Source organism: Chenopodium quinoa, unplaced genomic scaffold (genome assembly GCF_001683475.1).
Source record: "Chenopodium quinoa cultivar QQ74 unplaced genomic scaffold, ASM168347v1, whole genome shotgun sequence".
NCBI lineage: Eukaryota > Viridiplantae > Streptophyta > Magnoliopsida > Caryophyllales > Amaranthaceae > Chenopodium > Chenopodium quinoa.
In genome coordinates this window covers 5,151,060-5,174,082 of record NW_018743697.1, presented here as the reverse complement: position 1 = coordinate 5,174,082, position 23,023 = coordinate 5,151,060, and the positions used below count along the sequence as shown (strand labels likewise).

At 34.1% G+C, this 23,023-nt stretch overlaps 2 protein-coding genes and 1 pseudogene across 2 annotated transcripts; all 3 read right to left on the bottom strand.

The window, feature by feature from the left end:
• The window catches only part of LOC110683990, a 25,008-nt pseudogene extending 22,944 nt beyond the window's left edge, over positions 1-2,064 (bottom strand).
• Positions 2,065-6,177: 4,113 nt separating this feature from the next.
• Positions 6,178-8,075, bottom strand: LOC110683987 (probable E3 ubiquitin-protein ligase RNF217). Its single transcript, XM_021860383.1, has 2 exons — positions 7,061-8,075; positions 6,178-6,665 (listed from the first exon to the last, which is right to left on the bottom strand). Exons 1-2 carry the CDS (start codon positions 7,924-7,926, stop codon positions 6,602-6,604), a joined length of 930 nt encoding a protein of 309 aa, XP_021716075.1. The 5' UTR covers positions 7,927-8,075; the 3' UTR covers positions 6,178-6,601.
• Positions 8,076-19,497: 11,422 nt separating this feature from the next.
• LOC110683989 (probable E3 ubiquitin-protein ligase RNF217) lies at positions 19,498-21,475 on the bottom strand. The gene is made up of 2 exons (XM_021860384.1): positions 20,610-21,475; positions 19,498-20,214 (listed from the first exon to the last, which is right to left on the bottom strand). Exons 1-2 carry the CDS (start codon positions 21,473-21,475, stop codon positions 20,151-20,153), a joined length of 930 nt encoding a protein of 309 aa, XP_021716076.1. The 3' UTR covers positions 19,498-20,150.
• Between the last annotated feature and the right edge of the window lie 1,548 nt (positions 21,476-23,023).

Here is a 23,023-nt window from a genome sequence, read left to right as displayed (position 1 = left end):
GGAGCAGTCATAGATGTAAGAAGTGGTAAGTTAACATTATCAGTAGGGGATGATAAAGTTGTTTTTAATCTGAATAATGCCCCTAAAAGCTCCATGACTGAGGAGAAATGTTTCAGTGTTAATGTGGTTGAAAATTATTCTAACAAGCCCCAAGCTCTTGAAAAAGATCCCTTGGAGGCGGTATCTTGTGTTGCATCCCTTTCAGATGAGATAGACAAATGGCAGAAGGAAGTCGATGCAATAGAAAGAGCACTTTACACCGTTGGTCTTGGTTTCGAGGATGAAAAGGTGGAACCGATCGAGCAAGTTGTGCAAATTGAGCCTACGGTAGGTATCCCGCCAGATCAAGTTGCAAGTGTTGAATGCAATGACAATTTGTAGCAATCCTCGATCAAAGAAGGATCTTTGGTGCGTAGCTTTGAAGATCCCCCAGTCCAAGTCAAGGAGGATCCACCAAATAAGGTGATTTGGCGTCCCACAGGGTATGTCAGGAAGCCGCATCGCAGCCTAAACACCGCTAGACCAGGTGAGAAACCACCCGATCAAGCGTTAGGCCAAGGGTCCTAGTTATTGTACTTGGTAAGAAGGTCTTGCGGGACCTTGATAAACCAGCGCTTTGCGGGAGACAACCCGTATTTCTTGATTTCTAGACTAGTTTTCCTTTTCCTTTTTCTTTATTTTTATTTTTATTTTTATTTTTTATTTTAGAGAGGCGAGGAGAGTGAAATTTTACCATTTATAAGTGTTTTTTTACAGGTATAGGTTTGAGAGGTCAAGAGACTTAGAAAAAAATTTGAAGACGAAAAGAAATCGAAGCAAAGCTAAGGACATCTGACTGGGCACGGGCCGATCGGGCGAAGCTCGCCCGATCGAGCGCGCAAACAGGAAAAATTTTAGCTTTTTATTTCGCCCGATCGGGCGCGTAAATAGAGTTGGAAATCGGAGCTAAATTAGTCCGATCGGGCGAGGTTGCCCGATCGGGCGTGCAAGTGAAGTTAGAAACTCGAGCTTATTTCGCCCGATCGGGCGCAAATCGAGTGAAGGAAAAGAAATGTCGGGCGAAGCTCACCCGACCGAGCGAGTGAAAGGGCGAAAATTTCTTTTCGTATTCGCGCCCGATCGGGCGGAGCTCGCCCGATGGGGCGCGCAACCGAGCTTTTTGAAATCAGCATAATTCGCCCGATCGGGCGAGGCTTGCCCGATCGGCGCGCCTTATTTGGCCGTCCTCTATATCCTTTCCCCTTCGTTCTTTCCTTACTTTCTTTTTCTTTCATCTTCTTCACCATTACTTTCTCTCTCTAAAACCTCCATTTTTACACCTTCAAACTCCCTTATTTTTCAAGATCTTCTCCAATCCTTTCATCAAACTCAAAAATTTTTGCATATTTTTAATCCTTTCATCTTTCTCTACAATCTACACCTAATTTCTACCACTTTCTCTCAATTTTCTCTAAACCCTAAGAGAGAGAAAGTCTTCAATTCCTATCTTTTCTAATCACAAATGGATCTCAATAGATCAAGAACTGTAAGGGGGGAAAGCTCAAGGCAACAAGAGGCCAGAATTGACCCGGATTTGCAAGTTCTTGGATGGGAGAGGGTGGTCATCACCACCCAAGAGCAAAAAACAAAGGATGATCAACCTCACTTCGAGGCAGGTAATTCCTACTAGTTTTGTTCATCACCCCACCCTTATTAGATTAGGAATTGATAAGCATGTAGAAAAGTTGTTCAAGGGAATTGGCAATGAGTGGTTTTTTTTAACATGCATTACGATACTTATGATTACTTAACCTTAGAATTCGTTTCTAGTTTTAATGTCATAAAATCTAATGCTTTAATTTCTCATGTTCAATTTAGATTAATTAATAATGATGTTAGATTGACATTGAAATAATTTGGCAAACTTTTTGAGTTAAAATCGGATAGGCCAATGAACCTCCCCAAGACAACATTGCCATTGTCTATCAATCCCTTACGGGGGATCCTAATTTGAACCTCCAACATGCCAAGGGCACTTGGATACAACATCCCGTGCCAAAGTTTTGGCAACGGTTTGTTGGCCATACATTTTTGGAAGGCATGAACCCGCCAATGTTAGGCGGGATGAGCTTGAATTGCTAGGGTCATACATGATCCCTAGGAGCGAAAAAGCTCAACATAGTCCACAAAATGGCCAATCCCTTCAACGGGTGGCCAATGCGGTCGAGGCGGGTAGGTCTAGGGTACCCATTTGTTTTGGTGGCCTAGTAACACACGTAGCAGTCAAGCACCTTAACTTTGTCCCTAACAATGACAGTAAGGTAGCCGGCCAAACTATTATGGATCTACCCTATTTAGGTGGCCTTAATTGGATTAATGTCATGGGAGGTGAGACTTTGTGGGTGATTCAACGGGAAATCGGGTAGGAGGGATAATGCTTTCACTTTACCCAACCCCACCTTGACCAAATTTTGAGAAGGGGAAGCCTTCTTACACTTTCGAGATTAACGGTCAAGGTGAGGTTCAACCACCTCACCCTTCACCTCAACCCCACCAATCTCCCATAGAACACTCACCTCATCACCATTCACACACACTACCCACCACCTCCACCCTTTACATATGATATTCCCACTTCCTCAACCAACTACAACATTGACCCCAACGCCCTTTATGACTTTTTGGCTTTTAGGAGCCAATTAGATAGGATTGAGATGGGGCAAGGGAGAATTGAGGGTATGGTTAGGAACTTGGACACTAGATTAGGGTCTCTAGATAGTCGGGTGGGGTATGTGGAGAGGAAACCTAGGGAGGGGTTTATACCCCGTGTATGATGATTATGCCCGTCGGGGGGCTATTCCCCCCGATTCACTGTTCCCAATTGGTTCCAATATCCGCAAGGTGGATATACGAACCCAAGTGCCTATGGTACCTATGTAGACTACTCATCGGTCCATGGTTATGGGACCGATGTACCTTTTGGTGGGCTTGGGGGTAATGTGGACCCTAACTACTTGCAGGTGGTTCGGGTTATGGTGGTGGTGGCTCTAGCCATGGAGGAGCCGGTTATAGCCACGGAGGGGGATATTCGAGGATGGATGAGGATGAGGAGTAGGCTACACTCCCAAGTCAATGAGGGCATTGCTTGATTTGGCTTGGGGGTGATCTTTCGCTTGGTAATTCTCTTCCTTTTCTCTTTTTATTTGCTTTCTAGTATAGTTTTTATTGCTTTCCTAGTGTAGTTTTTTATTGCTTTCTTATATATGAAAAATACAAAAAAATTGAAAAATAAAAAATCCAAAAATACGTTCCATTGAATTGTAAATTAATGCTTCCCTGTGCCCCTTACTTGAGAAAATTGTTTTGATTCTTGGTATTTGATGATAGGAATTGTGGATTAGTTGATCATGATTTGATGTTTGATTGCCTTGAAACCTTAACATGCGTCAATTTTGTCCAACTTCTTGTGAATATAAGTGCTTGACTAGTTGATTTGGTTAAGGAATGTGTGATAGTTCCATAGTTCCTGGTATGTCAATGAATTTGAGTATTGGTTCGCAACTATTAGTAATATTTAATATGATTCGTTATTATGCACATTTTGGAGGACGAAGGCGTTTGTTCTTTTAGGTAGCCTCCAGATATTGTAAATACATTTGTTCCCTTCTTGCTACCCATGTTGTTGCCTTGACCTTTTGTTGTTTTATTAGCCATATTACAAGCCTATTTTTCCCCATTGGTTACTAGTCCCAAGCTTGGCTTGGGGGAGCTATTAGTGAGTGAGGTGAGGGAGTTTGTAGTGTGCTTATTATTTGCACAATTTGGGTGGGTTTTGAGAAGTTGTTTGTTGTTGATCATGTTTAATTTTTGATGAGTTTGAGAGTTATATTTTCTTAAAAAAAAAAAATAAAGCATGATATTATGAAAAAAAAGAGAAGTTCAAAGAAAAAAAATATGTTGAAAAAATAAGTGAACTTCAAAAGAAAAAAAAAATGTTCAAATGTTCTAGTTAGAGGTTGATCAAAGAAAAATAATTTTGAGCCTCAATGAAAAATTCAAGTTTGGAAATAAAGTTTTTTTATTCATTCTATTTCTTCATTATTATATTTTTATGAGTGAAATTGTAAGTGTTGGGATTGTTTATTATGATTGGAGTATATTTGGTTGATGTTAGAGTTGGTTATGTAGGAGATGTTGATCATAATTTATTTTGATCATGGTTTTGATAGGATTTGCTCCTTAAGCATAGTTTTTCTCTCACTTGTTCTCAAATGATTCCTACCCTTTACCCTAGCCTTACATTACAAGCTTAAAGACCTTCCGACCTTTGTTCATAGAATTGTATGAATGCGAAAGTGTTGTTTATCAATGCAAGTTATGATTTGACATATTTTGAGTCGACTATTAGGGTTGAGCGTTCATTGCTTTATACACACGTGAGTGTGAGTTGGGAGGGCATTGTTCACATAAAGGGTTGGATGGAGAGCGATCGAGTATTTTTAAAATGCTAATTAATGGCTATAACTTTTTTTTTTTTTTTTTTTTTGGGAAGGTTTATAACTTTTACCTGATAACCTTTTTTTTTACACCAACCTGATAACCTAAAATATATATTTTTAAAATGCTAATTAATAAAAAAAAAATTACAATCTATGTACCTATAATAAAGTGGAGTATTTTTTTCCCTGTTAAAAAATTATCTTCAAACTTCACTACTTATTTACGGTTGACTACTAGAAAAATTACAACCTAATAACTCAATCTTTCTTTTTTAACAATATCATTAATTTATCTTCAAACTTCACTACTTATTTATGGTTGACTATTGATTTATATTTATATATAGACTTATTCTAGGTTAAGTCCCGTGCCATGCACGGTCATAATTAAAGTTTACAATATATAAATAAAAAATATGGTGTTAATTCAACAATAATTTCTCAAAAAAAATTACTTGTAACAAAATAACTTAAATTAAATGTAAAGATTATTGAATTGGATTTTATAAAAAAATAATAATATAGTAATAGAAACTTAGATGATATAAGGTTTTATATAAGAAAATTAAATTATTTGCTTAGGTAATTAGGTTAGTACCCATATACGAACTCATATACATTTTTTCTTAAATTTTTGACACAATTTGATCGACATTATATGAAAATTTATTTGAGTTCATTTTACTTTAGGATAATTAGTATTCCGTAATCAACTTATTAAATATATTTTAGTGAATAGTAGGATTTTTTTAAAAATAATTAAGTTTTAATTTTCCAATATATGTTATGTACGAAGTATACTATAACAAAATTTATTTTGTTCTCATAAACATTATGTATAGTTTTAAGATTAATACTCCGTACAAAGTATGCTACCAAAATGATTTTTTAAAAAAAAAAAATGATATTGATAATATTATAATTATCTTGGAAAACAATATATTCCAATACCTTATTTTTTTAAAATCTATGTTAGTAATTTTTTGTAATTAAAAGTTTCCTAATATATATAGAATATATGTAAAAAATTTAATTGTGTAATATTGGATTAAATATGTTGTCAAATGGAAATAACTATTATTATAGGTTATAAAATATATAGATGTCATTAAAATATGACAAAAAAATTAAAAAGGAAAGGGAAAAAAAGGCGGGAAAATTTTTAACCAAGAAATGACAAGTGTCATTCCTGGTTTCGCCTTTAGTATATGTTTATTGATTGATGATTTCCAATATATGTTATGTATGAAGTATACTATAACAAAATTATTTGTTCTTATAAACGTTATGTATAGTTTTCAGATTAATACTCCGTACAAAGTATGCTACCAAAAATGATTTTTTTTTTAAAAAATTGATATTGATAATATTATAATTATCTTGGAAAACAATATATTCTAATACCTTATTTTTTTAATCTATGTTAGTATTTTTGTAATTAAAAGTTTCCTAGTATATATAGAATATATGTAAAAAATTTAATTGAGTAATATTGGATTAAATATGTTGTCAAAATGGAAATAACTATTATTATAGGTTATAAAATATGTAGATGTCATTAAAATATGGCAAAAAAATTAAGAAGGAAAGAGAAAAAAATGTGGGTTTTCCAAGAAATGACAAGTGTCATTCCTGTTTCGCCTTTAGTATATATATGTTTATTGATTACTGATGTTTTCCATCACTGTTTATTAATTTTAAAAATTGAGCATGGCTTGAGCATTATCTAGTTGTAAACCAAAAATGAAAAGAGGCATTTTGACATAGTGCCAATGCCTATCCATTGGATAATTCACACCATATCAACTAAAAAAAGACCAAGTAGGCCTGGTAAAGCCATACAAGCTCTAGAAATTTTGGGCAATAGAATTTAAAATCATTAAGAGTAGATCGAATATCAAATGTTAACCAAGTATGATCTAGAATCCTCAAAAGTGGATCAAACAAATAAACTACAACATTTGCATACTACATAAAGTTGCATAGAAAAGTAATTTTCAAGACTAAATGAGTATATCAAATGTTAAACAACTCTTGAAAATTTGGAAATAGAACTTAGATTCTCCAATCAAACTGTGTCTGTAGTAGAAATTAGAGTTCACAGATAGTCTTATTCCTCCTCATTATGCATGAACATGGGTACTACTCCACTTATCTCCACATTGATAGCAAAATTCATAGTGACACCTGGATAAAAATTTTAAAAAAAAAAATAGTTAAATTAATACTTCTTATATAAGGCCTACGTAATGTAATTTAGAGATAAGAGGGAATTGTATAAAAATAACGATATTCATCTCCTTTATTGCCTTTTAGATGGATCTTCGGTGAAATGAATCTCCAATAATGCAATATTATAATCAAAATAAAAAGTTGAAGCGCATACATGACTACGGGATAAATGAAGTAATTTTATATGAATAATTAAGTACCGAAGTAAGTTAAGTAAGTAATAAGTAGGTTTTACCGAAATTATTAATTTGTCATAGATTACATTTGAATAATTTATTCCTATTTATTATTTATAAATTATAAGGAATGAAATTAGAAATTTTATTAGTATTTAAAATTAGAAAACTAACCTGCAAGTCATATGAACACAACCATCACTCCTCTCAACAAAAATCTTACAATTAGGGCATCTCTTCCATGACTTATCCTTAGCAAGCTTCATCACCATTATATCCTCTCTCTCCCTCTCATCTTTCCCCAGCTCAAGAAACTCTTCGCAGCTTAAGCCGTCGTGCCACGGCACTTGACACCGTGCACAAAACAATCTCCGGCAACTCGGACACTCCGATTCCCTCACCTCCACCCCACCATCATCCACCATTAAAACAGAGCAATTTTTATATGGACAGTAAAATTTCTGCCCCCCAGGAATCATTACTTCAAATAAAACATTTTCCCACCTTACAAACACTTCTTTAGGTAAAATTGCACTGCAATTTTCTGGTTCTATTGCTTGATTACATTTAGGATCAGGACAATTCACCATTTCATGATTTTCCCTAATCTTCGACGCCACGTATTTGATTATACAATCAGTGCAAAATTTATGATTGCAAATGTTTAAACCATTGAAAATTTCTGTCTTTGGTTTGTAATCCATACAAATTCCACAGAAAACGAGCTTAGTTTCAGATGATTCACCTCTTTCTCTGTTTTCTAAAATGCTCTGTTCTTCATCCTCTGTTTTTGGGATTTTAAACAGGAAATTTTCATGAATTGAAGGAAGTGATGAAAATGAGTAAAGAACATCCTCTGTTTTTGGGATTTTAAAAAGGGGATTTTCTTGAATTGAAGGATTTGATGAAGATGAGTAAAGAGCTTCTTGAAGGTGTAATTCTTCTGCATATTTCTCATCCGATATTGGAATCGGTTCTTCATTGATCAAAGCTAAAAGATAAGCTTCATCAACATAAAGATCAAGATTTGTAGAAGTCATTGAGAAACTTTACAATTTTTAAGGGAAGAAGAAAATAATTTGTTTGAATATTAATACTAGCTAGTATTAACATGTATTGATAGTAATTAAATTTGAATTGACTGATATCTTGGAAATGGTTAGTTAAGTTTAATTAAAAAGGAAATTTAAACGTTTTTTTTAGGCTTTCCAAATTTCAGCTTTTAATATTTTGGTTTTTTATTTTGTTTCCCCAAGATTTTTGGAGAATGAAAATTGTGGTAAATAAGATGTACAGTCTTCAACCTACAACGTTATGGCAAAAAGATTCCCATTGTATTTGGCCGCTATTATGAGTTAATTCGTGGAAATCTTAGCTCTTTTTAATTATCTTTGATAGAATACGCTGGATTTGATAAAGAGATATAATGCTTTAAACAGATTTTTATAGAGTACGTTGGATTTGATCAAGAGATAATGCTTTTTAATATGGTATATGTCAAATTATCAATGATACGAGTATTTATTTTAACAGTTAGTTACAATCTTAAAAGATAGATTTGGGAAAATATTGAGATCAACACATGAGGATGAAGCAATGATAGTATTAGTTGGTTAAATAGAATCAAAAGGTACTTAAACGGTTAAAGGGATTTCCAAATTTTAATTTTTCCGGGAGTAATCTATCTTATTAGACTAAAAGACAAGCGCCTCAATGTGAGGATGACAAATGTCACTCTCTCATTGGCTTATCTTATGTATAAAATATATCTATATAATTACTGTTTACATATTCAAGCATAGTTATTTTTGTTAAACTTCAAACAATAAAAGCAAGTTTCTATACATGTATAAGATTTTCATGATTTCCCAACATAAATATTGATTTAAATTTTTTTATAATAAATATATACTTTCCAATACTACAAATAATCCATAAAGTCTTTCCAATCTTTATTTATACTTTCCCAAAATAGTCTACAAGTTATCCTAAATTCAATTCAAGTAATCGGATGAATACAAATTTTTTTGATAAAGATACAAAATAGTGTAAAAATTACTTTTATCGTTTGTTGTACTCCTTGACAAATACTGAATGCTGAGCCGAAATGTTGTCTTGGAAAAAAATACGTAATCTTGAACATAAATTTAATTTTAATCGGCCTTTCCTTTTCTATACAATGTCTTTTGCAATGACCTTTTGTTTTTCTTGCATAAAATATATATATATATATATATATATATATATATAAAATTAAAAAAAATGAACCAATAACCAATCTAATCAAGAAGAATAAAAGTTAAATTGAATTAGACATTTGACGGAAAAGGGATAGATATAAATTGTAACTATTACTCGTGTTTTAAATTGTAATATTCGTATTAACAATGCTATTACTTATGAATTTTTTTTAGAAAAACTAACATTTTGATTTAAAAATCGTGCATTGCTCATGTACTATAATAAATATACAACAATCATGTGCAATAATTTATGTTGTTTTATACATAATAATACTTTTAACTATAATAGTATGTGTATATAATATAATATTTTTTATAATATAAAAAAGTATATGTATATAATATAATATTTTATAACACGTGTCCTTCATACCAAGTGTAGTCCTAATGTGTCTATTTTATATAGTATTTTACCCCCATCCCTTGGTCATAATTAGTAGTGTTTTTGGCTCTTTAGAGCCACTTTTATTACTAATTGGTGTTTTATAGTGTTTTCGTAGATTTGGTTGACTTTTGCAGGGATTTATGCTTTTGGAGTATTTTCCCGAGTTATCTTGGAGCAATCACGAGCATTGGAGAAACACGACCAGATTTTATAGCCCAGGGCCGGTTAGAGTCATCGAGCCGGTGATTAAGGGCTCGGTAATTGGGATTCCGAGGTATTTGGACCAAGTATTCAAGACCCGAAGAGGAAATCCGGATTGGGCCGAGAAATCAAGCCCAATCGAAATCCGAGCCTCAAAGTGAAGCAAGGGCCCGATCGGGCAAGTGTTAGCACGATCGGGCGCGGCATGCTTAGTGTTGTGCGTGGCTTATAGCGCGCCCGATCGTGCAAGCGTCTAGCACGATCGGGCGATGCTGCTGAGAAGGAGCGCAAAGAAAAAGGCGGGCCCGTTCGGGCGGCCCTTCGCCCGATCGGGCGCGTGTTTCTATAGGACCTGATTAGTTTAGTTTTAATTTTTATTTTAGGGAACGTTTAAGTACGAGATTTGTACATAATTTTGGATTTACCTTCTTTCTTAGACTTTCTCTCTCTACTTAGAATATTTTCTCTCTCTTAAATTCTCTGTTAAACCTTTGTTCTTAATTCTACTCTTAATTCCAGATTTGTTTGGTAACGATTTCTCTTCTCTTAATCTTAGTTGTTTATTTTATTCCTTCCATCATGACTTGTTTTATTGCTTTGATTAGTTTAGTTTTTAATATGTGTGAGTAGTTCTATTTCTAGGGTTTATGGGGATCCTTAAATAATATGAAGGGTAATTTATTGTTGTTAATTGTCAATGCTAGATTAATTTCCTATTGATTGATTTAATGCTCTGTGACTAGATTAGGCCTGATCTTTTATGCATGAGTTTGACAACATTGATTCGAGATTCGAGAGATGAGAATTGATGTTTAGGTCTAGTTTCAATAGGCAGGTCAATTTATAAATGGTTAAGTCGAGATTCGAGAAATGAGATTTAATACCGGTAAATTAATTGTGTGATTGTAATATGTAGCGAAAGCCCTTTACAATCTGGTTAATTGATGCATTGATGATTGACTATTATTGATTATTGGTATTGCATGATAATTTCTTATTGAATTGTTTTAACGTTTTACAATTACGACTTGTAAAAGTATAGCAATATTGAATTGATGAATCGAGCAGATGTTAATTTGATATTAAAGACTATTTTCAATAGGGACTTAGATCTAGTAAATTGCGAGAGCCTGTTAGATCTATGTTGATTAATAAATTGCGAGAGCCTGTTAATCATGTTATTTATGCAATGTCAATGTTTGATTATTATGTTTTACCCTGGAGTATTATTTATTGGTGAATCTATGCCCTAGATCCTTTTATATATTGTTTTCTCCCTATTCTCGTTCTTCGTAGATTAGTTTATTACTCAAATATAAATATTGGTTACTTCATAATCTATATTATGTTAGTTAATTAGGAATAGAAAGACTTGTTTCCCTGTGGAGATCGACCCTACTTCCCTATCTGCTTTAGTTAGAGGACTTAGGTAATTATTTTTTATTAGGGGATACGACTTTACCCTGTCAAAATTTGGCGTCGTTGTCGGGGAAACGGTTTTATTTTTATTTCTAATTATTTTTGTAGTCTAGGTTATTTCCTTTTTGTCTCAGAGAGCATTAGTTCTCTGAGGCAAATCTCATATTTGCTTCTAGTGTTTGTTTATGCCCAGGTGTTCCAGATCAGGTTACATCCCATTCGATCCTAAGATCGAACGTTCTTTCTATAGACAGAAAAATCTCTACAAGCAAATCCTTGCGGATTCTGGTGATAATAACAATAATCACCGCGATCCTCCGACTGGTTCTAGCAATTCAGAGACATCATCAGACTCAGAATCAGAGATGACGGCTCCAAAGAAGCTTAGTGATTACTCACAACCCAAACTTACAGACTTTCCACATCTCACCCCTACTTCGGCTCTTGACGGGGTTCAATTTGAAATTAAGCCTCAATTTATAACGATGATAGAGAGGAAGCAATACAGTGGAGCCAAGGGTGAAGACCCAAATCTTCACATTGCTGACTATTGTCAATATTGTAACACCATCAGGCAAGCCGGGGTCACTCAAGACCAAATCAGGGAGATTCTCTTTCCTTTCTCTTTAACTGGAAAAGCTAAATTGTGGTTTAATGGCTTAAATAGAACTGCACTTGGTATAACTGACTGGGAAACTCTTGTTTTGAACTTCTATAACAAGTATTATCTTGCAGAGAGAATAGCCGTACTACGGAGTGCGATTCAGAACTTTGCCTAAGAAGCCGATGAATCTTTATATGAGGTTTGGGAGAGGTTCAAGGACCTACAAAGAGAATGCCCTCACCATAATTTAGCACAATGGCAGTTAATCCAAGCCTTTTATAATGGCATTGGAAATTCTTCTCGAATAATTTTAGACTCTGCAGCTAGTGGGAGATTTATGAATCTTAATGTTGACGATGCAGGTCAGGTTATTGAAGATATGGCAATACACAATTCCCAATATGGGAATCCTAGAGGATTTGCTAACAAGGGAAAACATAGTGTTGACTCTGTATCCTTTTTACAAGCTCAGCTGACCTCTATTTGCCAAAAATTAGATAATCTTAGCTCTGCTAATGTAGCTAATGTTTCTGCGATTAATAATAATTCTAATGAGGCTTTCTGTGAAAATTGTGGTATTATAGGTCATTGGGAACAAGATTGCAGGAGTTCCGTGGAGCAAGTTAATGCCTTTCAAGCCTATAGGCAGAATAACCCATACTCCAACACCTACAATCTTGGGTATCGGAATCATCCGTACCTTTCCTACCGGAGTACTAATGTTCAAAATCCACCACCACAAGAACCACAGGCGCCACAACAACAGCAGCAGAAATATTATCATCCCAATGCTGGCCAGAAGAACCAACCACAACAAACCTCCTCATCTTCCGACTCCTCTCTGGTGGAAATTAGAGCAATGTTGGTTAATATGCAAAAGCACATGGAGAGTAGAGATGCGACAATTGATCAAATTCTAGCACATAATGAAATTGTAGATAATCAAATTGCGCAACTTTCCGCTACTCTACAAGCCCGCCAACAGGGAGCTCTGCCGGCACAGCTGACCCAGCCTACAGATCAAGCATTTGCAATTACTCTAAGGAGTGATTCAAACTATTAAGGGCCCCCTATGCCCAGAGTTGATGAACCTGTTTTATTAAATAATGCTAATCTTGATTCCGTTAAACCAAACGATGTAGTTGATAGCCCTGCAGGGCTAAAGGATAGTACTAACATATCTAATTCTACATTGCAGGGTACGACTCCAGAGAAGGTGGCTACTCCAGATAAGGGCAATAATTCCCCAAAGCCAATCATCAAACTTCCATTCCCCAATAGTCAATTGAAGACAAACTTGGATAAGCAGTTTGGTAAGTTCCTGGAGGTGGTAAAAGATTTGAAGGTAACAGTTCCCTTCCCTGAATTAATCACACAAATCCCCTCGTATGCAAAATTTGTGAAAGAAATATTGACGAGGAAAAGGTCTATTAGTGAGGTAGAGACATTAGCTTTCACTGCGGAGTGTAGTTTCGTACTCCAAAATAAGTCTCCACCTAAATTAAAAGATCCGGGTAGTTTTTCTATCCCTTGTCATATTGGCAATCTCTTGATTGATAATGCATTATGTGATTTGGGTGCTAGTGTTAGCGTCATGCCATTATCTGTGTGTTCTAAGTTGAATATGGGTAAATTAAAAGCTACCAATATAACTCTACAAATGGCCGACCGTTCTTTCAAATACCCCTTAGGTGTTTTGGAGTATGTCCCCGTTAGAGTAGGTAAATTTTATATACCTGTAGATTTTGTTGTTCTTGATATGGCTGAGGATATGCAAACCCCAATTATTTTGGGTAGTCATTCCGTAACACTGCAGGAGCAGTCATAGATGTAAGAAGTGGTAAGTTAACATTATCAGTAGGGGATGATAAAGTTGTTTTTAATCTGAATAATGCCCCTAAAAGCTCCATGACTGAGGAGAAATGTTTCAGTGTTAATGTGGTTGAAAATTATTCTAACAAGCCCCAAGCTCTTGAAAAAGATCCCTTGGAGGCGGTATCTTGTGTTGCATCCCTTTCAGATGAGATAGACAAATGGCAGAAGGAAGTCGATGCAATAGAAAGAGCACTTTACACCGTTGGTCTTGGTTTCGAGGATGAAAAGGTGGAACCGATCGAGCAAGTTGTGCAAATTGAGCCTACGGTAGGTATCCCGCCAGATCAAGTTGCAAGTGTTGAATGCAATGACAATTTGTAGCAATCCTCGATCAAAGAAGGATCTTTGGTGCGTAGCTTTGAAGATCCCCCAGTCCAAGTCAAGGAGGATCCACCAAATAAGGTGATTTGGCGTCCCACAGGGTATGTCAGGAAGCCGCATCGCAGCCTAAACACCGCTAGACCAGGTGAGAAACCACCCGATCAAGCGTTAGGCCAAGGGTCCTAGTTATTGTACTTGGTAAGAAGGTCTTGCGGGACCTTGATAAACCAGCGCTTTGCGGGAGACAACCCGTATTTCTTGATTTCTAGACTAGTTTTCCTTTTCCTTTTTCTTTATTTTTATTTTTATTTTTATTTTTTATTTTAGAGAGGCGAGGAGAGTGAAATTTTACCATTTATAAGTGTTTTTTTACAGGTATAGGTTTGAGAGGTCAAGAGACTTAGAAAAAATTTGAAGACGAAAAGAAATCGAAGCAAAGCTAAGGACATCTGACTGGGCACGGGCCCGATCGGGCGAAGCTCGCCCGATCGAGCGCGCAAGCAGGAAAAATTTTAGCTTTTATTTCGCCCGATCGGGCGCGTAAATAGAGTTGGAAATCGGAGCTAAATTAGTCCGATCGGGCGAGGTTGCCCGATCGGGCGTGCAAGTGAAGTTAGAAACTCGAGCTTATTTCGCCCGATCGGGCGCAAATCGAGTGAAGGAAAAGAAATGTCGGGCGAAGCTCACCCGACCGAGCGAGTGAAAGGGCGAAAATTTCTTTCGTATTCGCGCCCGATCGGGCGGAGCTCGCCCGATGGGGCGCGCAACCGAGCTTTTTGAAATCAGCATAATTCGCCCGATCGGGCGAGGCTTGCCCGATCGGGCGCGCCTTATTTGGCCGTCCTCTATATCCTTTCCCCTTCGTTCTTTCCTTACTTTCTTTTTCTTTCATCTTCTTCACCATTACTTTCTCTCTCTAAAACCTCCATTTTTACACCTTCAAACTCCCTTATTTTCAAGATCTTCTCCAATCCTTTCATCAAAACTCAAAAATTTTTGCATATTTTTAATCCTTTCATCTTTCTCTACAATCTACACCTAATTTCTACCACTTTCTCTCAATTTTCTCTAAACCCTAAGAGAGAGAAAGTCTTCAATTCCTATCTTTTCTAATCACAAATGGATCTCAATAGATCAAGAACTGTAAGGGGGGAAAGCTCAAGGCAACAAGAGGCCAGAATTGACCCGGATTTGCAAGTTCTTGGATGGGAGAGGGTGGTCATCACCACCCAAGAGCAAAAACAAAGGATGATCAACCTCACTTCGAGGCAGGTAATTCCTACTAGTTTTGTTCATCACCCCACCCTTATTAGATTAGGAATTGATAAGCATGTAGAAAAGTTGTTCAAGGGAATTGGCATGAGTGGTTTTTTTAACATGCATTACGATACTTATGATTACTTAACCTTAGAATTCGTTTCTAGTTTTAATGTCATAAAATCTAATGCTTTAATTTCTCATGTTCAATTTAGATTAATTAATAATGATGTTAGATTGACATTGAAATAATTTGGCAAACTTTTTGAGTTAAAATCGGATAGGCCAATTGAACCTCCCCAAGACAACATTGCCATTGTCTATCAATCCCTTACGGGGGATCCTAATTTGAACCTCCAACATGCCAAGGGCACTTGGATACAACATCCCGTGCCAAAGTTTTGGCAACGGTTTGTTGGCCATACCATTTTTGGAAGGCATGAACCCGCCAATGTTAGGCGGGATGAGCTTGAATTGCTAGGGTCATACATGATCCCTAGGAGCGAAAAGCTCAACATAGTCCACAAAATGGCCAATCCCTTCCAACGGGTGGCCAATGCGGTCGAGGCGGGTAGGTCTAGGGTACCCATTTGTTTTGGTGGCCTAGTAACACACGTAGCAGTCAAGCACCTTAACTTTGTCCCTAACAATGACAGTAAGGTAGCCGGCCCAACTATTATGGATCTACCCTATTTAGGTGGCCTTAATTGGATTAATGTCATGGGAGGTGAGACTTTGTGGGTGATTCAACGGGAATCGGGTAGGAGGGATAATGCTTTCACTTTACCCAACCCCACCTTGACCAAATTTGAGAAGGGGAAGCCTTCTTACACTTTCGAGATTAACGGTCAAGGTGAGGTTCAACCACCTCACCCTTCACCTCAACCCCACCAATCTCCCATAGAACACTCACCTCATCACCATTCACCACACTACCCACCACCTCCACCCTTTACATATGATATTCCCACTTCCTCAACCAACTACAACATTGACCCCAACGCCCTTTATGACTTTTTGGCTTTTAGGAGCCAATTAGATAGGATTGAGATGGGGCAAGGGAGAATTGAGGGTATGGTTAGGAACTTGGACACTAGATTAGGGTCTCTAGATAGTCGGGTGGGGTATGTGGAGAGGAACCTAGGGAGGGGTTTATACCCCGTGTATGATGATTATGCCCGTCGGGGGGCTATTCCCCCCGATTCACTTGTTCCCAATTGGTTCCAATATCCGCAAGGTGGATATACGAACCCAAGTGCCTATGGTACCTATGTAGACTACTCATCGGTCCATGGTTATGGGACCGATGTACCTTTTGGTGGGCTTGGGGGTAATGTGGACCCTAACTACTTTGCAGGTGGTTCGGGTTATGGTGGTGGTGGCTCTAGCCATGGAGGAGCCGGTTATAGCCACGGAGGGGGATATTCGAGGATGGATGAGGATGAGGAGTAGGCTACACTCCCAAGTCAATGAGGGCATTGCTTGATTTGGCTTGGGGGGTGATCTTTCGCTTGGTAATTCTCTTCCTTTTCTCTTTTTATTTGCTTTCTAGTATAGTTTTTATTGCTTTCCTAGTGTAGTTTTTTATTGCTTTCTTATATATGAAAAATACAAAAAAATTGAAAAATAAAAAATCCAAAAATACGTTCCATTGAATTGTAAATTATGCTTCCCTGTGCCCCTTACTTGAGAAAATTGTTTTGATTCTTGGTATTTGATGATAGGAATTGTGGATTAGTTGATCATGATTTGATGTTTGATTGCCTTGAAACCTTAACATGCGTCAATTTTGTCCAACTTCTTGTGAATATAGTGCTTGACTAGTTGATTTGGTTAAGGAATGTGTGATAGTTCCATAGTTCCTGGTATGTCAATGAATTTGAGTATTGGTTCGCAACTATTAGTAATATTTATATGATTCGTTATTATGCACATTTTGGAGGACGAAGGCGTTTGTTCTTTTAGGTAGCCTCCAGATATTGTAAATACATTTGTTCCCTTCTTGCTACCCATGTTGTTGCCTTGACCTTTTGTTGTTTTATTAGCCATATTACAAGCCTATTTTTCCCCATTGGTTACTAGTCCCAAGCTTGGCTTGGGGGAGCTATTAGTGAGTGAGGTGAGGGAGTTTGTAGTGTGCTTATTATTTGCACAATTTGGGTGGGTTTTGAGAAGTTGTTTTGTTGTTGATCATGTTTATTTTTGATGAGTTTGAGAGTTATATTTTCTTAAAAAAAAAAAATAAAGCATGATATTATGAAAAAAAAGAGAGAAGTTCAAAGAAAAAAAATATGTTGAAAAAATAAGTGAACTTCAAAAGAAAAAAAAATGTTCAAATGTTCTAGTTAGAGGTTGATCAAAGAAAAATAATTTTGAGCCTCAATGAAAAATTCAAGTTTGGAAAATAAAGTTTTTTTATTCATTCTATTTCTTCATTATTATATTTTTATGAGTGAAATTGTAAGTGTTGGGATTGTTTATTATGATTGGAGTATATTTGGTTGATGTTAGAGTTGGTTATGTAGGAGATGTTGATCATAATTTATTTTGATCATGGGTTTTGATAGGATTTGCTCCCTTAAGCATAGTTTTTCTCTCACTTGTTCTCAAATGATTCCTACCCTTTACCCTAGCCTTACATTACAAGCTTTAAAGACCTTCCGACCTTTGTTCATAGAATTGTATGAATGCGAAAGTGTTGTTTATCAATGCAAGTTATGATTTGACATATTTTGAGTCGACTATTAGGGTTGAGCGTTCATTGCTTTATACACACGTGAGTGTGAGTTGGGAGGGCATTGTTCACATAAAGGGTTGGATGGAGAGCGATCGAGTATTTTTAAAATGCTAATTAATGGCTATAACTTTTTTTTTTTTTTTTTTTTTTGGGAAGGTTATAACTTTTACCTGATAACCTTTTTTTTACACCAACCTGATAACCTAAAATATATATTTTTAAAATGCTAATTAATAAAAAAAAATTACAATCTATGTACCTATAATAAAGTGGAGTATTTTTTTCCCTGTTAAAAAATTATCTTCAAACTTCACTACTTATTTACGGTTGACTACTAGAAAAATTACAACCTAATAACTCAATCTTTCTTTTTTAACAATATCATTAATTTATCTTCAAACTTCACTACTTATTTATGGTTGACTATTGATTTATATTTATATATAGACTTATTCTAGGTTAAGTCCCGTGCCATGCACGGTCATAATTAAAGTTTACAATATATAAATAAAAAATATGGTGTTAATTCAACAATAATTTCTCAAAAAAAATTACTTGTAACAAAATAACTTAAATTAAATGTAAAGATTATTGAATTGGATTTTATAAAAAAATAATAATATAGTAATAGAAACTTAGATGATATAAGGTTTTATATAAGAAAATTAAATTATTTGCTTAGGTAATTAGGTTAGTACCCATATACGAACTCATATACATTTTTTCTTAAATTTTTGACACAATTTGATCGACATTATATGAAAATTTATTTGAGTTCATTTTACTTTAGGATAATTAGTATTCCGTAATCAACTTATTAAATATATTTTTAGTGAATAGTAGGATTTTTTTAAAAATAATTAAGTTTTAATTTTCCAATATATGTTATGTACGAAGTATACTATAACAAAATTTATTTTGTTCTCATAAACATTATGTATAGTTTTAAGATTAATACTCCGTACAAAGTATGCTACCAAAATGATTTTTTAAAAAAAAAAAATGATATTGATAATATTATAATTATCTTGGAAAACAATATATTCCAATACCTTATTTTTTAAAATCTATGTTAGTATTTTTGTAATTAAAAGTTTCCTAATATATATAGAATATATGTAAAAAATTTAATTGTGTAATATTGGATTAAATATGTTGTCAAAATGGAAATAACTATTATTATAGGTTATAAAATATATAGATGTCATTAAAATATGACAAAAAAATTAAAAAGGAAAGGGAAAAAAAGGCGGGAAAATTTTTAACCAAGAAATGACAAGTGTCATTCCTGGTTTCGCCTTTAGTATATGTTTATTGATTGATGATTTCCAATATATGTTATGTATGAAGTATACTATAACAAAATTATTTTGTTCTTATAAACGTTATGTATAGTTTTCAGATTAATACTCCGTACAAAGTATGCTACCAAAATGATTTTTTTTTTAAAAAATTGATATTGATAATATTATAATTATCTTGGAAAACAATATATTCTAATACCTTATTTTTTTAATCTATGTTAGTATTTTTGTAATTAAAAGTTTCCTAGTATATATAGAATATATGTAAAAAATTTAATTGAGTAATATTGGATTAAATATGTTGTCAAAATGGAAATAACTATTATTATAGGTTATAAAATATGTAGATGTCATTAAAATATGGCAAAAAAATTAAGAAGGAAAGAGAAAAAAATGTGGGTTTTCCAAGAAATGACAAGTGTCATTCCTGGTTTCGCCTTTAGTATATATATGTTTATTGATTACTGATGTTTCCATCACTGTTTATTAATTTTAAAAATTGAGCATGGCTTGAGCATTATCTAGTTGTAAACCAAAAATGAAAAGAGGCATTTTGACATAGTGCCAATGCCTATCCATTGGATAATTCACACCATATCAACTAAAAAAAGACCAAGTAGGCCTGGTAAAGCCATACAAGCTCTAGAAATTTTGGGCAATAGAATTTAAAATCATTAAGAGTAGATCGAATATCAAATGTTAACCAAGTATGATCTAGAATCCTCAAAAGTGGATCAAACAAATAAACTACAACATTTGCATACTACATAAAGTTGCATAGAAAAGTAATTTTCAAGACTAAATGAGTATATCAAATGTTAAACAACTCTTGAAAATTTGGAAATAGAACTTAGATTCTCCAATCAAACTGTGTCTGTAGTAGAAATTAGAGTTCACAGATAGTCTTATTCCTCCTCATTATGCATGAACATGGGTACTACTCCACTTATCTCCACATTGATAGCAAAATTCATAGTGACACCTGGATAAAAATTTTAAAAAAAAAAATAGTTAAATTAATACTTCTTATATAAGGCCTACGTAATGTAATTTAGAGATAAGAGGGAATTGTATAAAAATAACGATATTCATCTCCTTTATTGCCTTTTAGATGGATCTTCGGTGAAATGAATCTCCAATAATGCAATATTATAATCAAAATAAAAAGTTGAAGCGCATACATGACTACGGGATAAATGAAGTAATTTTATATGAATAATTAAGTACCGAAGTAAGTTAAGTAAGTAATAAGTAGGTTTTACCGAAATTATTAATTTGTCATAGATTACATTTGAATAATTTATTCCTATTTATTATTTATAAATTATAAGGAATGAAATTAGAAATTTTATTAGTATTTAAAATTAGAAAACTAACCTGCAAGTCATATGAACACAACCATCACTCCTCTCAACAAAAATCTTACAATTAGGGCATCTCTTCCATGACTTATCCTTAGCAAGCTTCATCACCATTATATCCTCTCTCTCCCTCTCATCTTTCCCCAGCTCAAGAAACTCTTCGCAGCTTAAGCCGTCGTGCCACGGCACTTGACACCGTGCACAAAACAATCTCCGGCAACTCGGACACTCCGATTCCCTCACCTCCACCCCACCATCATCCACCATTAAAACAGAGCAATTTTTATATGGACAGTAAAATTTCTGCCCCCCAGGAATCATTACTTCAAATAAAACATTTTCCCACCTTACAAACACTTCTTTAGGTAAAATTGCACTGCAATTTTCTGGTTCTATTGCTTGATTACATTTAGGATCAGGACAATTCACCATTTCATGATTTTCCCTAATCTTCGACGCCACGTATTTGATTATACAATCAGTGCAAAATTTATGATTGCAAATGTTTAAACCATTGAAAATTTCTGTCTTTGGTTTGTAATCCATACAAATTCCACAGAAAACGAGCTTAGTTTCAGATGATTCACCTCTTTCTCTGTTTTCTAAAATGCTCTGTTCTTCATCCTCTGTTTTTGGGATTTTAAACAGGAAATTTTCATGAATTGAAGGAAGTGATGAAAATGAGTAAAGAACATCCTCTGTTTTTGGGATTTTAAAAAGGGGATTTTCTTGAGTTGAAGGATTTGATGAAGATGAGTAAAGAGCTTCTTGAAGGTGTAATTCTTCTGCATATTTCTCATCCGATATTGGAATCGGTTCTTCATTGATCAAAGCTAAAAGATAAGCTTCATCAACATAAAGATCAAGATTTGTAGAAGTCATTGAGAAACTTTACAATTTTTAAGGGAAGAAGAAAATAATTTGTTTGAATATTAATACTAGCTAGTATTAACATGTATTGATAGTAATTAAATTTGAATTGACTGATATCTTGGAAATGGTTAGTTAAGTTTAATTAAAAAGGAAATTTAAACGTTTTTTTTAGGCTTTCCAAATTTCAGCTTTTAATATTTTTGGTTTTTTATTTTGTTTCCCCAAGATTTTTGGAGAATGAAAATTGTGGTAAATAAGATGTACAGTCTTCAACCTACAACGTTATGGCAAAAAGATTCCCATTGTATTTGGCCGCTATTATGAGTTAATTCGTGGAAATCTTAGCTCTTTTTAATTATCTTTGATAGAATACGCTGGATTTGATAAAGAGATATAATGCTTTAAACAGATTTTTATAGAGTACGTTGGATTTGATCAAGAGATAATGCTTTTTAATATGGTATATGTCAAATTATCAATGATACGAGTATTTATTTTAACAGTTAGTTACAATCTTAAAAGATAGATTTGGGAAAATATTGAGATCAACACATGAGGATGAAGCAATGATAGTATTAGTTGGTTAAATAGAATCAAAAGGTACTTAAACGGTTAAAGGGATTTCCAAATTTTAATTTTTCCGGGAGTAATCTATCTTATTAGACTAAAAGACAAGCGCCTCAATGTGAGGATGACAAATGTCACTCTCTCATTGGCTTATCTTATGTATAAAATATATCTATATAATTACTGTTTACATATTCAAGCATAGTTATTTTTGTTAAACTTCAAACAATAAAAGCAAGTTTCTATACATGTATAAGATTTTCATGATTTCCCAACATAAATATTGATTTAAATTTTTTTATAATAAATATATACTTTCCAATACTACAAATAATCCATAAAGTCTTTCCAATCTTTATTTATACTTTCCCAAAATAGTCTACAAGTTATCCTAAATTCAATTCAAGTAATCGGATGAATACAAATTTTTTTGATAAAGATACAAAATAGTGTAAAAATTACTTTTATCGTTTGTTGTACTCCTTGACAAATACTGAATGCTGAGCCGAAATGTTGTCTTGGAAAAAAATACGTAATCTTGAACATAAATTTAATTTTAATCGGCCTTTCCTTTTCTATACAATGTCTTTTGCAATGACCTTTTGTTTTTCTTGCATAAAATATATATATATATATATATATATATATATAAAATTAAAAAAAATGAACCAATAACCAATCTAATCAAGAAGAATAAAAGTTAAATTGAATTAGACATTTGACGGAAAAGGGATAGATATAAATTGTAACTATTACTCGTGTTTTAAATTGTAATATTCGTATTAACAATGCTATTACTTATGAATTTTTTTTAGAAAAACTAACATTTTGATTTAAAAATCGTGCATTGCTCATGTACTATAATAAATATACAACAATCATGTGCAATAATTTATGTTGTTTTATACATAATAATACTTTTAACTATAATAGTATGTGTATATAATATAATATTTTTTATAATATAAAAAAGTATATGTATATAATATA